The 16,361-nt window shown below is 41.8% G+C and overlaps 1 protein-coding gene across 1 annotated transcript; it reads right to left on the bottom strand.

Moving 5' to 3' along the window:
* Nucleotides 1-474: 474 nt before the first annotated feature.
* Nucleotides 475-4,219, bottom strand: Commd3 (COMM domain containing 3). The gene is given in 8 exon segments (NM_198732.3): nucleotides 475-836; nucleotides 1,698-1,757; nucleotides 1,842-1,898; nucleotides 1,978-2,038; nucleotides 2,367-2,401; nucleotides 2,502-2,565; nucleotides 2,677-2,788; nucleotides 4,014-4,219. Coding segments are annotated over 8 exon segments (588 nt in total). The 5' UTR covers nucleotides 4,153-4,219; the 3' UTR covers nucleotides 475-776.
* Between the last annotated feature and the right edge of the window lie 12,142 nt (nucleotides 4,220-16,361).

Raw genomic sequence — 16,361 nt, 5'->3', positions numbered from 1 at the left:
CCGCGCGCCCAGCCCCCTCCCCTCGCAGCGCGCGGCGGTGGCGACGGAGGCATTTCTCCACAGCGCCACACGCCGCTCTCCCGGCGCGGCCCGCTCGGCCCCGCACGCCGCCCCGCCCCCCACCATGTCTCCCGCTCGCGGCGCACACGTCCGCGGGGCCCGCCGCCGGGGGCGCCCGGCCGCTGCCCCGGCTCGGCCCCGCCGAACCTGCGCCGAATCAGGCCCGCGGAAACAACAGCGGCCGCCCCGCCCGCTGGCGGCCGGGGAGAGGCGCGCGCGGGTAGCAGCCGAGCTGGCTCCGCGCGCGGGGTCGGGCGGGCCGGGCGCAGGTAACGGGCTGTCCCGGCGGCAAGCACGGCTCCCCGGCACACCTTTCCCGCGGCGCTTAAACCGGGCTAGGGCGGCGTCCCTAGCCAGCGCTGGTCGGATGTGCCTTGCACTCGGTCGTCATTCACACACAAACTCCAAACAGAATACCGCCCTTATTGTGGGAATACCACCTTATTTATTCAGGGTACGATACTTTGATAGGGCTTGAAAGCGTTCAACATAGAAGGAATGCAAGATTAATATTGAAAATTCAAATGCGTAAGAGTTTCCCTCTTAACCATTTCACATGTGTTTAAAAAAAGTGTCAAAACTGATGGCTGGCATAACTTCAAAAGGGAGCTCTTTTTCTACTGAAAATGACATCCAGCTCGCACGATCGAAGGTCCTGCAGGAGACATGGCGCGTCTGGTTTTCCTCTAGGCTCCTGGGTCATCAGCTTCCCCAAGTTACAACTGAGTTGCTCTTTCCAGGCTTTTTGAAGCATCCTTAAGTTTCCCCACCAAATCCTAAAAGATGTATAACTCATGTCACAACTTGGGGATACAAGTAAGGAAGCACCCAACTTTGAAGCAGCTGCATGAAAGAAAGTCGGAAGAACACCTAAGGAGTCTAAGGGATTTTAACCGCTGGCAAATCACTTTCAAAAGAAGCGCTTCTCCTACAGGATCTTGTCTTCCAATCAGCTATTCAAGTTCTAATTAAAAGAGAATTTCTAACAGATTTTTTTTTTTTTGCGCAGAGAATATCTAAATCATGTCTCAACTTCTCTAAGGAAGGTTATTCACACATTTTCTAATTGTTTAAAGTTTTACTTATATTTACTCTGAAATGACTACAGATGTTTTTGAAACATTCAATTTCATCCAAATTTTTAGGGATGCTCTTCATTTTACTTAATTGGTAAGAAATTCGTTGTCATATCCATCAATCAACGGGGAGTTTAATTTCTTCAGGTTTACACTGACGGTATTAACAGTTTTACGAGCTTATGTGTACTTTCCCTCTATAGGTAATTTTTTTTTGCTTAAAGCTTTGAAAGTTTAATTTGTGAAAGGCATTTTTAAATCCGTGCTCTCACTCTTGCTCAGGTTTATTGAATCAGATGCATGATGAAATGAAGTGTGCTGAGTTTGAACATTAAAAAGTCATTTTAAATTACAGAAACCAGCAAATACAGGCTACTGGAGACCTTACTAAATTACTTTTAAAAGTGAAGTCCATGTTAAATGTCTGTTTTCCATTCTCCCTTTGCCATTAAATCCTGAACCAACCTTCATTATCTGATGATGGGAAGATTATATTTTAAAGTTTCCATAGCAGTTCTCAAACCCCCATTGAAAGGAGCGTTAAAGCTCCTAATACTGTACCTGTAACTGCTCCATGCTGCAACTAAAACTAATCTCTGGGTAGGATTGGGAATCAGCGTTCTATGGAAGAAAAAACATGTTTATTTATAGAAAGGAAATTAAAAATTTATTACACATAATTTTTAGACAAAAATCTATACATACCTCTACGTTTAAGGTCACTAAATATCCAGGTCGACACATCTTATGAAGTTGGTTGGTCTAAAACAACACAAAACAACAGTCTTTAACCTAAAGGAAGCCCCTCAAATCCCTCTACAGAAGAGCTTGTTATCTTTACCTTTATCTGATATTCCAATCGCCAGGAAACATCAGTTATATGAGGGAGAGCTCTACCTATACTGAAAGACAATGGTGATTTTGTTGTATCCACAGAAAAACCTTCAATATCTATCTACTCAATGGTGTCTCTCTTAATTGGTCACTGTGAACTTAAGGATTGTTGACCTTCATCTTCAAGTGCAAAAGTAAAAACAGCCTACTAAGACTATGCCAGGCTCCACTTTTAAGAAAACACTAGCTTAAGTTCAATTGTTCCCTTGCCCCATGGCCCTTTATTTTGGGTCAGGATGCCAAACTTTTTGGCCCTGTTTTGTTTCCCATCAATACACTCCATTCATTACCCACAAGTGAAAAGTGCCCCAGCTTGACACCTAATACAGTACCTACCTTCCCAGTAGGATTTCTAGAGAATTCTTATTATTCTGGAGAAGGGGAAAGAAAAGGAAAGAAAACACATTTTTGCAAACAGCAGGAAAAAAAAGGAGGGGCTAATTGTTAATTTAAAAGTTTAAAGTAAGTAACCTGATACTCCGTGCAAAACAGTTCTATTCGCTCTCGGTCAAATTTACAGTCTTCTAAATAAGTGCTGGAGGGGTTGGGGAAATAAACCGAGGTTTAGTCTCTATCTTTAAAAACGGAAATTACAATCACAAAGATACCATTTAAAAGTAAATGGGTATTTAAATAAAGCCTGTACCTTAGAGTAGACTTGTCAACTCGGTGCTTTCCTGCCTCCAGTATGTAAGTTGCAGCTGCCCCATGACAATGCTTTAAAACCACTGGGTCGATATGTTTCAAGTCTGGGTGATCTAAAATAAAGTAATTGCTAAAGATTACAAATTCTTTAGACCCCTGTTCCTAAGAGGAATATTTTAGTTTTGGTAAAACTACCCTTTTAGAAAATATAACAAAAATTCAATTGTAAATGGATGAGAGGAACAAGGTCAATTGCAAAACAATAAAGAGAATAGATCAATAATCTGCTGTCAATCTCTTTTCAATTATCTTCTTTTATTTCGTCTTAATATTTAAAAAAAACTCAAAGGGAGTAGTGGTTGCTGGGTGGACTGAAAAGCAAAGGAGAAACTGAAGGTAGTTTACACAGTGTAAAATTCAAAATGAACAACTTTCAAAAGATGACATTTTAGAGTAATTGGCTCCGTGAACATAAATACATCAAGGAAACTTGACAGGAGGGCATACATTAGCATGCACAACAGAAATGTCAAAACCTCATTAGTATCTTCAAGTCCCTCCACCCCTACACACACAGCTCCCAGGTGGTGGTTACTATTTTTCTTTTTTCTTTTGGCTTGAAGAATAGCTTCCACTTTCATACTTTTTGTCCAAGTGTCTAGTATGACTAGAGGGACGGGGGACCCAAGGAGTTCTGGAATGTGTTGATGGACTTGAGGAAATTATCTAGAAGTGATTTGTCTTAAAGTATGCTCTTAATCCATTATGACAACTGCATTCTGCGACCAGCCGTTTAAAAGTCTCTCTTCCTGGTAACCGCCGCAGAACAAAACATTATGAAGGTTCTGGGCTTAACACACTGACCGCCTGTGCTGGAGTGATCACAGGATCCGGAGGTGTTGTCTAGGTTGGAAAATGTCAGTGCTATTTGACCCAGCCGTTACTTCGGAAACAGCCCCCTTTCAACCCCCTCTAGCCCAGCCGGGGGAGGCTGAATCATAGGACCTCCCCAGTTGAAGTCCAAATGTCAAAACAGCCGCAGCCTCCAAGGAGGCTGAAAACCCCACACATTTAGGCCACAAACAAGAGTTGAACGCGGCTTTACAAAGGAACAAAGAGACGGGCAGGAAAACCAGGCCAGGAGCGTGGAGCTGGCCGCGTGTAGGTGCCCTGCGGGGGCACAGCGGCACTCAGGGCCCACTCGGGTCCCCACAGTCCGGCCGAGAGCTGGGCGAAGCCCGGGGACTTGCCCGGGCCGGAGCTATGCCCAAGGCGCCGGGCTGGCGGCTCTGCCCGGCGCCCCTCCGCCCAGGCCGCGGCGGCGGGCGAGCCGCTTACCTAGCGCGGCCTCGTCCGCCTGGGCGTCCAGCAGGCTCTGGAAAGCCGCCCGGAGGAGAAGCGCGAAGGCGCTGGAGTCAAAGGAACCGGGATCCGCCAGCGTCTGGATGCCTCTCTGTACATACTCGGAGAGCTCCATTGTGAGCGCGCCGTGACCTTCGACATGCGCACCACGTGACTCGGGACGCGCGCCCAGCTGATCGGGCGCGCGCACCCGCCGCTGGGCGGCTCGGGGAGGTTCGGCAACGGCTCGGGACGGTTCGGGGAGGTTCGGGCGGTGGCTCGGGGAGGTTCGGGAGGGTTCGGGGGGAAGCTCGGGCGGCGGCTGGGCCTCTCGCTTCAGCCGCCCTGCCGGCCTCGGTCGGGACGCTGCGGCCTTTCCTTCGGTCTCTGAGTAGCTGGCCTCGGCCGCGGCGGCCGCAGATGCCCATTGGACCGGCTTGGCGCTCACCTGGGGCCGCACCAGCTCTGTCCCCACCCGGCCTGGTGCCCGGAGGCGCGGGAATCCGGCCGCCGCGAGTGTGGCTAAAAGCTGGGCTTCGGGACAGCGGGAGACTCAGTGCGTGTATTAACTCGCCAGCCTGACCCACAGCGCTGCCCTTTTGTGAGACTGAGGACATCTTAAATACACAAGTTTTACCTTGTCTTTGTCACTTCAGGAATATGGCAAAAGATTTCTGCGTGGTGTGCACGAGACACAGGCATAAAGAACGCGTGTGCGCGCTCCCGGTACTTAACAATTGGGAGATTAATAAATTATTCATGAACGTATTTGACAGGATTATTAAAAATTTTTATGCTGCTGTGAATAAATACCTTTCGAAAGCATTCTGTCATATAAATTTTGTGCTCCTAAACTTACTACGTGCGTGGCGTTAATTGCTCAATAGAGTCTTCGTAAATATATACGAGATACTTATCTGAAGTACGGTTAGGAATGGCAAGATCTTTAGTGTAAATGAAATACTTTTTCAGATACTCATAACTTCAAAGACAAAATCCTGTATAAAGTTTAACTTCCTCCTTTTTTTTCTACGAAGTTGGTTTAGGAGAACAAGAATAGTTCTTTGTTAAGAAAACCGCGAAGTAAGATACATTAGGCTTTTTTTTTTAATTAAAAGAGTTTGAAAACTAAAAAAAAAAAAAAATTCCAGTTTTGGAAAGGAGAAAGCGGCCATAGAACAAGAGTTGTCTTTTACTCTCCCAGGGCAATGACAGTTTCAACTTGAAACACTTTTGTCTTTCCTAATTTAAGTGTTTATTTGTGGGGGGGAAAGGTTGTTACTAGTGAATAAAGTCAGTATGTCAGTATGTCACGTTGTCACATCGGACAGTACCCCACTTCACAGTAACAGGACGCAGATGGAATGCTTTAGCGTCTAACAAGTTGAATAGCGCTGCTCAGCCAAGCTTTGAAAAAGCCCGTGCAGTCCCCTTTCTAGGTGAGAACTCACCAGCATGAAAGGCTTAGAAGTATCCCTAGGGTTTTCAAGGAACAAGTACCTATTAATTATGCCCTCTTTCCCCCTCCCTAATTCTCTGCTGCTTTTTTAACCCTCCCCCCACCCAAGACAGTTGAAAAACTTCAAGATACTTGATTTGCACAGGGATTATTTTACAGGGAAGATCCGTGTATATGTTAATATTAACAACACTGAAACATCCTCTTTGTGATATAATTTATGACCACTGAGTGTTACCATGCTAATGGAATTTGAGTTGATAGCTCTGATCATAGTTTACTATGAAAAATGAAAAGATAAATGTGTGAGCCCAGGCTTTTCAAAAGGCTGTTCAGAAGAGAATAGTGAGCAAATGGTCGTGAGTTTGTGGGCATAAAAGCTAGGCAGCTCACAATGCTCACTTCCCCTCATAGTCCTCACATTCTGCATGCCCGTGTGTCAGTATTTACAGGGCACTTGTCTTTTCTGTCTAAATATATTCATGGGATAGGCCCGAGTAATGGCTACATTTCTAGCTCTCCCGAAACATTTAAACCATGATTTTTTTCATGCTAAAAATTAGTTTGTCTTACAATAGGTAATTTTTCCTTTTTTCGCTTTGGTGAGTATTTATTTCATTTAATGAACATATGTGCCTTGGATCAGCCCTTGCAAAACATGATTATTAAACGACATGCTGTAGACTTCCTTGGTCACAGTCATGAAATCCACACATTTTATATTGTTAGAAAAACTGGACAGCATTCTGAAAGTGAGCAAGTAAGTACTTAAACATTTTTTGCTTCCATGGCAGAAATTAGTCTTGAAACTCCATTCAACTTTACAAAGTTTTGCAGACTCAAAGCCAATAGACTCTATATGACCTCAAAGGACATTTTCAAAGAAGAGTTTGGGGAGCAGAAAAAGAACAATACTCAAGCATCTTCATGCCAACATGTGCCTTGCCTTTATTGTTACAAATATTGAAGTACCAGGTACTGGTAAGTTTGTTTTACTTTTTAGGAACCTAGAAGTTATTTCAAGAACTAAAAAGTATCCTTTAAAACAATGTTTTAGAGTTTCTGAGTACACCGAATCCTTTGAACAGGCTGTTTTAACATCTTAATGATGGCTACTGCATTGCCATTGCAAAGACAACTGGCCAGGACTTCAGTACGATTCCTGTGGTCAGCCTTCCCCCATGGCCTTATTCCTGCATTATGTCAGCTTTATGAATTAGAAACCATTTTTAGGTAAGCAAGTACTTTTTGCTTTTGTGCAGAGAAAGCCGAGAGAAGGTGTTTCTTTAAAGAGTCCATTGGACATCTGTGGGCAGAAAATCAAACCAATATGCATCAATGTCTGTAAGATATCTACAGGTTTGATAAAGAGGATAGTAAGGATCTGTTTGGCTCCTGCCCATCAAACTACCTGCTCATCCTCTATGGCTAGAGAAGATGACAACAGGTACCCAAAGGCTACCCATACAACAGAAACCATTTTGCTTATTACTCCCAATATGGTTTCTTTGATAATTATAATAAGCTCTTGAAAAAAATTCTCTAATGAAAATAGAATTTATTGTTTTTTTTTAAACCATCCTTACCACAACTGGACAGTTGGAAAGAATATTTAACCGAGTTATACATGACCTTTGGAGATTTTAGGTCAAAAGCTATTTCTAAAATTTATAGGTCCTACCCACATATGCATTTATTGTATTAAGTGTCTAACTTGGTAAGGCACAGTAGGACTAGGGATTTTAATGGTCAGGCTTGTACCCTCAAGGCTATAGAGTTCCAGTGATCTGAGTGTTAAAAGGAGATAGTAAAGCTTCCCCCCCAACCACCACCCCAGTTAAATATAAAAGGAAATCTCAACTTCTAAAATGCTCATTGCTACAATAATTACTTAAATGTATATAACAATTTTCTCAATAAGCTAGATATAGTCTAGCTTAGTCTGTAAGTGTGGATTTGAGAACAAAATTCAAATTCAGTTCAATGGAGTCAGAGTCACTATGGGAGGGAAAGTGAGACCTGATATAGCCCAAAGAAACTAGGTCCTGGAAGTGGAAACCCGTGATAAAATGTTCTCTGAAAAGCTCAGAAAAGCCATCACTATGGTTTTGCACAAGCATTTTGGGTTTTTCTCCTTGAAATTTTAATTTAAGATATTGAAATTAAATAGTAAATGGCTCCATTTTCATTTAAATACAATTTTCACCATTTCGTACCATTTTCTCCTTTTAAATGAGTACACATAAAGTATAAAAACTTCAAAATTGAACAATAAGGAAAGTTAAATAGCTTAGATCCAAGATTCCAAAAGGCCAAATTATGCTGCCGAAAGATTCTTTTTCTTTTAAAGGAAACATCTCAAGGCCTGTCCTAAAGGAAGGGCGCTAATTTCATGAAAACTTTGTAAATAGAGAATTCTATAGTCAAGATAGTGACAAGAAATCTTTGGCGTGTCTGAAGTGAAATGTGAGAGCTACCATCACTGGTACCTTGCCATGGTTGTGTTAACTGCCAAGGTGAGAGCAAGGCGACTATAAAACTGAAGGGACATGCATGAACATCAAGTTATATTTGTTTCTTTGTTCCTTTGTTTTTCAAGATAGGGTTTTTGTCTGTGTATCCCTGGCTGCCCTGGATTCACTTTGTAGATGAGGCTGGCCTCAAACTTGCAAAGATCTGCCTGCCTCTGCCTCCTGAGGGCTGAGATTAAAGGCCTGTACCACCAGGAGCAAGGGCATGTTACTTATTTTCAGTGTCAAGTCTTTGTAACCAATCGCTCTAGAAAATCAGCAACCTCTTTTAGACAAATTCCCTGCACATTAGTAAATAATTTCTTCCCTTTAGGGCTGCAGGGTAACACCAGAATGAAGGTGTCCGAGTGTTTGCTTTGCAGCAAAGTAGTTAAGTTAGAAGGGAATGTCTGAGTCACATGTGCCAAAGTTACGAGAGACGAATGAGGAAATGTTTTGTGAGAAGGAAACGGGAATGTACTACTGTCATTTGTCAATAGACAAAGGCAGACTTCTGGGAAGAAACAGAGCATCCTAACATCATCCAGTGACAAAAGAATGAGCTGAATTCTGGTTTTTGGAATTTCAACACTGATCGAAAACACTAATGTGTCCTCAAAGTCATCAAGCGGCCTAGGTGACTTCAACTTTTCTTTTTTAAAAATAGATGGTTAAAAGGAAGTTTACCCTTGAAACAACATTTTTACCTCCATCACCAGTGAATAGCTGTGACAGTCAGGAGATGGTCAGTCATCTAGCAAATTCTATTAAATAGATTAAATAGACAATGAATACAGGTCCTCAATTGCAGGGCTCCCCCACCCCCTCTCTGTTAGAGTTATAAAGATCACACCTTCAGCGTCCAAGGGCATTGATTTGGTGTCAGTTCGAATGACCCACGGTTCAGCTGAAAAAGGGTAAAAAGGAAGCTCAGACCTGTGGAGACAAGTTCATGCTGACGGATGTATCAAATTCCTTCTGTGTACAGCCTGTCCGTTACATTGTTAGGATATTTTTAAGGAGAGAGAGAAAGGAAGAAAGAGAAATTAAAAGCAAGAATGAAGGTGTAGCAGGGAAGAAAAGCCTTATCCTTTACCAGGAGAAAAATCAAAGAGGCTGCTTCCTTTTTTTTTTCACATGTGTTCAGTTCAAGACTTCCTTAGCTGTACTAGTTCCAACAGGGCACCATGGTAGCATCCCAGGCAGACTGGGCGGGCCAGCTTCCATGTGCTCCACCACTCTACCACAGTAGGGGCTATCTGCTCGAGTCTCCTCCCTCTTGGCTTCTAGACTTAGAACTGATTCTAACTCTATTTTCTCGGGCTTCAGAAATTGTAATTTTGGTCAGACCCATGAGTTCTAGCAAATGCGTGCACACACACACACACACACACACACACACACACACACACACACACGGACTATGCCAGGTAATATAATTGCCTGTGACAATAATTTTTAAAGTTTGTATTTTGAGGGCTTGCTTTTCATACATTAAAATTAAGCAATTTTAATGTATGAATACCCTCCGTTTATTTTAATCAAAGGACATTGACGTTCAAAGGACAGATGAAAACAAAACTAAAAGGAGAAAAGGGAAAGGAATGTTTTAGAGATTAAAATTCAGATAAAGAGAATCTGCCCTTGCTTATAAACTGCAAGAGTCGTCTATACTCACTTATCAAATGATACATTCCAGCAGGAAAATTACATGTAGAAGGGATGGTTTGAATTAAATGCATTATAAACACTAAACACACTATGTTAAACGTACTTTGAACTCGCTTAAAATAAGCATTTAAACAAAAATCAGATTTTAAAAAGAAATGGAGGGGTGTCGCTTAGCCACAGAGCACTGGTGTGGTGTGTAGAAGGTCCTAGATTCAATCCCTCACACAGCCACACACAAACCCATGGAAATGTAAATGATTTTTAAAGAGCTTAGCAAAGAAAGGTCTAGAAAGAAAGGCTCATTTGTTTGCTTTCGGAATAGATGGGAGATGTATTAATGAGCATGATTTGGTGGGGTGTAAGATTCAGAAATGGAAGCCGCAAGCACGTAGAGCTCAGCCTTCCAGGAAACCATGACCAGGGATGGATTTGACCCTGAGAGCCATCAGCGATTAACTTGGCTACCATATCTTCAAATTCATTTGTATCAAATTTGTTGAGGCCCGCTCCTCTGTTTTTTCAAGCCAAACTTCTTTGAGATGTGGATCTTCAGGCACAAGAGAACTTGAACTTGGCTCTACGTAGAGCCTCCATCACAAGTTCCTTGTTCCTCAGCTGATGTAGATGGACTTGACCTCACCAAGGGTTCCGAGGTGCTTTCGAGCAACATGTTGTCTATGTTACCCAGGAGCTGATGTTGGCAGTAGATACAAGTTTTATAATGTTTTGAAATACATTTATAATTTAAAATAATATTGGTTTAGAATTTAACATTTTATTTATGATTGTTGATGAATTTTCAACCAAATACATATTCTATTTCTTCCTTCAAAAGGAAACATAGACTTGAAACAATTGTATAAACAATTCAGCCCCAAAAAAGGATTTGGGGAAACCTTAGTAGTTCCATTTTCTGACATTGCTTGCATAGATAGAATTTTTCTGAACAATATTTTCATCCTTAGACTAACTTAAAAAGAAGCATTTGTTGTTGACTGTTGAGAAAGGGAGTACCATGAAAAGGATACAACTTTCCTACTGTTTCTTCCCATGAACTCAATTCTTCCTCTTTGTTTCATTTGCTTAAGGTTCAAAATACAATGTCCTAACTTTTTTCAAATGTTATATTCCAAATCAGAATTATTTTCTTTGTGTTCCTGGGGATTTATCCAGGGCCATGTACATGCTAAGTAAATGCATCCCCAAACCCAGGCTAGAATTCTTTCTACGAGTGTTTTCATCTGTATTTTAAGGAAAGGGATTGGGTTGAGGCAAATCTTACAAAATCTTTTCTTTTTCCTTCTTTTTCCTGGAGCTGGGGTCACACAGAGGGGCCTTGCAAGCTGGGTAAGTGCCCTGCCACTTAGCTATTTCGACGGGCCCATAAAATCTTTTTAATGTAATAAACTACCAAGAAAATATAGTTAACTGTTAACTAGAGTGAAACGAGGAATTGTATTATGTAGTCAATTTAGTCCATGAAATTAGAAACTTGGCCCTCTATTACCAGTATTTATGTAATTACTTGACTCCTCAAGTTTTTCAGTATGTGTGTGTACTGATAGAAATAGGTCGTGTTATTTGGAGTTCTTTAAATTAATCAGAAAAATTACAATTTAAATTTTATTTATAGCTCTCTATAAAATACAGGTCAAGAAATACAAAACTCAGAGAATCACATGGATAGAAACGTATGGGAGGGGAGTAAATCCCAAACACTCTAAATTTTCATGAGCTTTTCTTTACTTTTTTAAAAACCAGTGAATTATATTTATTTTTTGAGACAGTCTTTCTCGTGTAGTCCTAAGTATAATATATAAGGATACATGCATGATATATGATATATAAAATATATATAAGCCTAAGTATAAAATATAAATAAATGTATTTCTTAAATAGCATAAAAAATTATTGGTTTTTCTAAAATAATAATATCGTAATACAGTTATTTGTGGGTAGAAAAGAAAATGAGGAGTGGTTTTATGAGACCACAGGTACCAATGAAAGAAACGTGCTTTGGTTCATAAATTTCTTTATACGCTATCCATTCTCCTTTACAAAATTGGGCCAGGGAGACATGGGTTCAATTCCCACCATTCACATGGTGGTTCACAATCATTTACGGCTCCAGTTTCAGAGGACTCAGTGGCCTCTTCTGACCTTGTTACGCATCAGGCATGCATGGGGTGCCCATACACACAACGGGCAGAACACTCAAACTCATTAAATAAAAAAAGATAAATCTACATAAAAATCCTTAAATAAGTCTTTCTCTTAGTAGCTTGCATTAGGCATATTGGGAAACACTGACTTTTTGATTTCTCAGTTAACTGAGATAACTGAACTCAGATAACTGAAGGAAAAATGTATTACGCATATATTTTTATAGTTAGTAAAAGTTACCTTAGATTGTTTTGATAACAAAAAGGACGTAAATAAATATGAGATATAATTTTTGTGAGGCATTTTATCCAATGATTAAAGGGAATCATCAAACTGGCACTGTTACATTAATTTACATGTCATTTTTTATTCTTTATCTCTAAGTTGCTATGATCAATATTTGTCTGTTTATAGAGATGGTGGCATTTAATGTTTAAGCTGAGTCATAATAATGGTCTGTTAAGTTAAAATCAAGAGCAACTATAGGAAAGCAGTCATTTCGAGAGCAAACATCCTGCCACGAAAGGAGAGTGGGGTGGGGCATGTGTCATAAGTAACAGACTCAAATATTTACCTCCGCCACAAGTGTCTGTCCACTGGCATAGTTTAAAGACAAGGTAATTGTATTTGCTTAAGCCTTTTCTCTTAGTTCCCTTTATTAAAATTTTAGAAAATAGTATTCAATCTTGATCAGGTTTAAGCATACAGTATCAATACGATTCCTATGGTGGTTTGTAGGAAAAGCCAGAGTGTGTGGGAGTAGTATAGCTCTCTGCTTTTCTTTCTGTCCACTTAATTCTCAGCGATAATGGGTTTGAGACTAATTATACCAATAAATGCTTAGGCCGTAAGCTTCAGCTTGTTCTCTGACTTGTTCTTATTATCTCTTTTACTCTCACCTGGGTTCGGCTACGTGGCTGGTCTCCTCTCCTTCTTACATCTGCCTCCTTAGCGAATCTCTGGAGTTCCTGACTATATTCCAGAATTCTCTCTCAACCTGACAGATGTCCCACCTCCTATTTCCTGTCTCTGCTCATTGGTCATAAGCTTTTTTATTGACAGATGATGTTTATAAGAGATTCTCTCTACAGAGAGGGGGCTCAGTGGTTCTAAGAGCAGTGTCTGCTCTTCCAGAAGACCTGGGATCTGATTCCCATCACCAGCATGGGTGCTCACAACTTTCTGTAACCCCAGTTCCAGGGTATCTTAGAGTTTCCATTGCTGAGAAGAGACGCCATGACAGAGACAGTCCTTTTTCCCCATCTTTATTAAATTGGGTGTTTCTTATTTATATTTCAATTGTTATTCCCTTTCCCGGTTTCTAGGCCAACATCCCCCTAACCCCTCCCCTTCTGTATGGGTGTTCCCCTCCCCATCCTCCCCCCATTACCACCGTCCCCCCAACAATCACGTTCACTGGGGGTTCAGTCTTAGCAGGACCCAGGGCTTCCCCTTCCACTGGTGCTCTTACTAGGATATTCATTGCTATCTATGAGGTCAGAGTCCAGGGTCAGCCCATGTATAGTCTTTAGGTAGTGGCTTAGTCCTGGAAGCTCTGGTTGCTTGGCATTGTTGTTCATATGGGGTCTCAAGCCCCTTCAGCTCTTCCAGTTCTTTCTCTGATTCCTTCAATGGGGGTCCTGTTCTCAGTTCAGTGGTTTGTTGCTGGCATTCGCCTCTGTATTTGCTGTATTCTGGCTGTGTCTCTCAGGAGAGATCTACATCCGGTTCCTGTCAGCCTGCACCTCTTTGCTTCATCCATCTTATCTAGTTTGGTGGTTGTATATGTATGGGCCACACATTGGGCAGGCTCTGAATGGGCGTTCCTTCAGTCTCTGTTCTAAACTTTGCCTCCCTATCCCCTCCTAAGGGTATTCTTGTTCCCCTTTTAAAGAAAGAGTGAAGCATCTGCATTTTGGTCATCCTTCTTGAGTTTCGTGTGTTCTGTGCATCTTGGGTAATTCGAGCATTTGGGCTAATAGCCACTTACCAATGAGTGCATACCATGTGTGGTTTTCTGTGATTGGGTTACCTCACTCAGCATGATATTTTCCAGTTCCATCCATTTGCCTATGAATTTCATAAAGTCGTTGTTTTTGATAGCTGAGTAATATTCCATTGTGTAGATGTACCAATTTTCTGTATCCATTTCTCTGTTGAAGGGCATCTGGGTTCTTTCCAGCTTCTGGCTATTATAAATAAGGCTGCTATGAACATAGTGGAGCACGTGTCTTTGTTGTATGTTGGAGCATCTTTTGGGTATATGCCCAAGAGAGGTATAGCTGGGTCCTCAGGTAGTGCAATGTCCAATTTTCTGAAGAACCTCCAGACTGATTTCCAGAATGGTTGTACCAGCCGAGACAATTCTTATAAGGACAACGTTTAATTGGGGCTGGTTTGCAGGTTCAGAGGTTCAGTCCGTTATCATCATGGTGGGAAGCATGGTATCATTTAGGCAGACACGGTGCTAGAGAAGGAGCTGAGAGTTCTACCTCTTGATCAGAAGGCAGTCAAGGGGAAACTGGCATCCTCAGGTAGCTAGGAGGAAGCTCTCAAAGCCCACCCCCACAGTGACACACTTCCTCCAACAAGGCCACACCTACTCCAACAACCACCACCTAATAGGGCCACTCTCTGGACCAAGCATATTCAAACCATCACACAGGGGATTCAATTCCAGAAGAGCTAGGACTACTCAGAGAAACCCTGTCTTGAATCAATCAATCAATCAATCAATCAATCAATCAATTAAATTAAAATTGAAGGAAGATGTTCCAACTCACCTTGGGATGTCTCTACCAAATCCCTACCTTCGGGATTCAGGGAATCCTGCAGAAGAGAAGGCAGAGTGTAAGAACCGCGGAGGACAGAAGACACCAAGAAAACAAGGTGTTCTAAACCAGCATGATCAAAACTGAAGTCACAGAGACTGAGGCAGCCTGCACAGGGACCGCAGGGGTCTGCATCAGGCCCTCCCTCTGCTTATGGTATGACTTCCAGTTTAGTGTTTTTACGATATTCCTGAGTGTCTAAACAACCAGGTCTCTTGTTTCTTGTGCCTTTCTTGGACTTTCTTCCTTCTGTTTGTTTGTTTTGTTCAATCCCACTGTGTTAGTTTTTTTGTTTTATTTTATTATATTTTATCTTATTATTATCCCTTTGAAACCTTGAAGTGGGAATTTCTGCTTCCGTTGGAGACTCGGTTGTGTCGTGGGATGTTTTTCTGGAGTCTGAAGCAGGCACGTGAGAGGATGTTTTGTTGTGAACAGACACGTGGTGTTTTTCGGGAAGCTGCCTGGTGACCTTTTGCCTGAGCGGACTCTTGAGAGGACACGTGATACTTGGAAAGGGTATTTGTATAATCAATCCACAGACAGGGACGCTGCTCTGGCATTGGTTCGCCTTGCCCGGTCTTCTTTGTGCTTCGCTGACCTCGCTTTCTTCTCCCACCGTCTCTTGTTACTTTGTAGAGAGAAAAGCACCGAAGAACTTCTGGTGGTGTTCTGGCTGCTTCTCACTGCTTCAGCAGACTCCTGCTGATTGATGATCGCGGAGTCTTCTGGATCGAGCCATTACTGCGGATTCTTGTTTGGTGTTTTGCTAGAGGACCGGACTATAGATAACAAATATTGGAATCGCTCCAGGGAAACTACTTCTAAACAGATCCACACCCCCTTGTCCTCTTAACCACCTTTCTGCCCTACATTTGGTTAGTGGGCTAGAAGGGATGTTGAAGAATTTGGGAACCCTTATTAAAGTAGGATTTGAAAAGTGTAAGTCTATAAAACCTGTTTCTTTCTAATGGGAGACAGAAAAGGAGTGACTCTAGGTGGGAAAGGAAATGGGAAGGAACTAGAAGGAGTTGAGGTAAGGGAAACTATAATCAGGATATATTATGTAAGAAGAAAAGCTACTTCTAATAAAAGGGAATTTTTTACATAAGAAAAAAAGAAAAGCTATTCCGTAGAATTGGTGTTAAAATTTCGGACAGTTTTACTTATGACAAATATTTTAATTAAAAAATGTTTATTAGGGGGCTGAAGAGATGGTTCAATGGTTAAGAGCATTGACTAATCTTCCAGACGTCCCGAGTTCAATGCCCCCACATGGTGGCTCACAGCCATCTACAATGGGATCAGATGCCTCTACAACCAGCCAGCTGTATATGCAGAGAGTTCATATGAATACATATTTAAAGATGTTTATTATTAGTGTGTGAGAACACAGATGATATATGTGGAGCGGTTCTCTTTCTCCACTTTTATGTGGATTCTGGTGCTTGCATTCAGGTGGCAAGGCTCGTACTACTGAGCCATCTGCTGGAATTTTAGAATCACGTTCATTTATTGTTTTTATTTGAGTGGGGAATGCTTACATACGTGTCGTGTGTAGATACAACCCACTGGTGCGCATTCTCTCCTTCCACCGTGTGGAAGCCAGGACATATGCAAATGAGGAATGCACATGACAAATATGGATTGACGGAGGTGAAACTCCCTAATTCCCCATTCTTTCTTTTTTTTTTTTTAAGTAAATCTTCTT

The sequence above is a fragment of the Rattus norvegicus genome, chromosome 17 (genome assembly GCF_021556685.1).
Source record: "Rattus norvegicus strain SHRSP/BbbUtx chromosome 17, alternate assembly SHRSP_T2T, whole genome shotgun sequence".
Classification (NCBI taxonomy): Eukaryota; Metazoa; Chordata; class Mammalia; order Rodentia; family Muridae; genus Rattus; species Rattus norvegicus.
The sequence above is the reverse complement of the archived record's forward strand: the minus strand, read 5'-3'. Positions and strand labels throughout refer to the sequence as shown.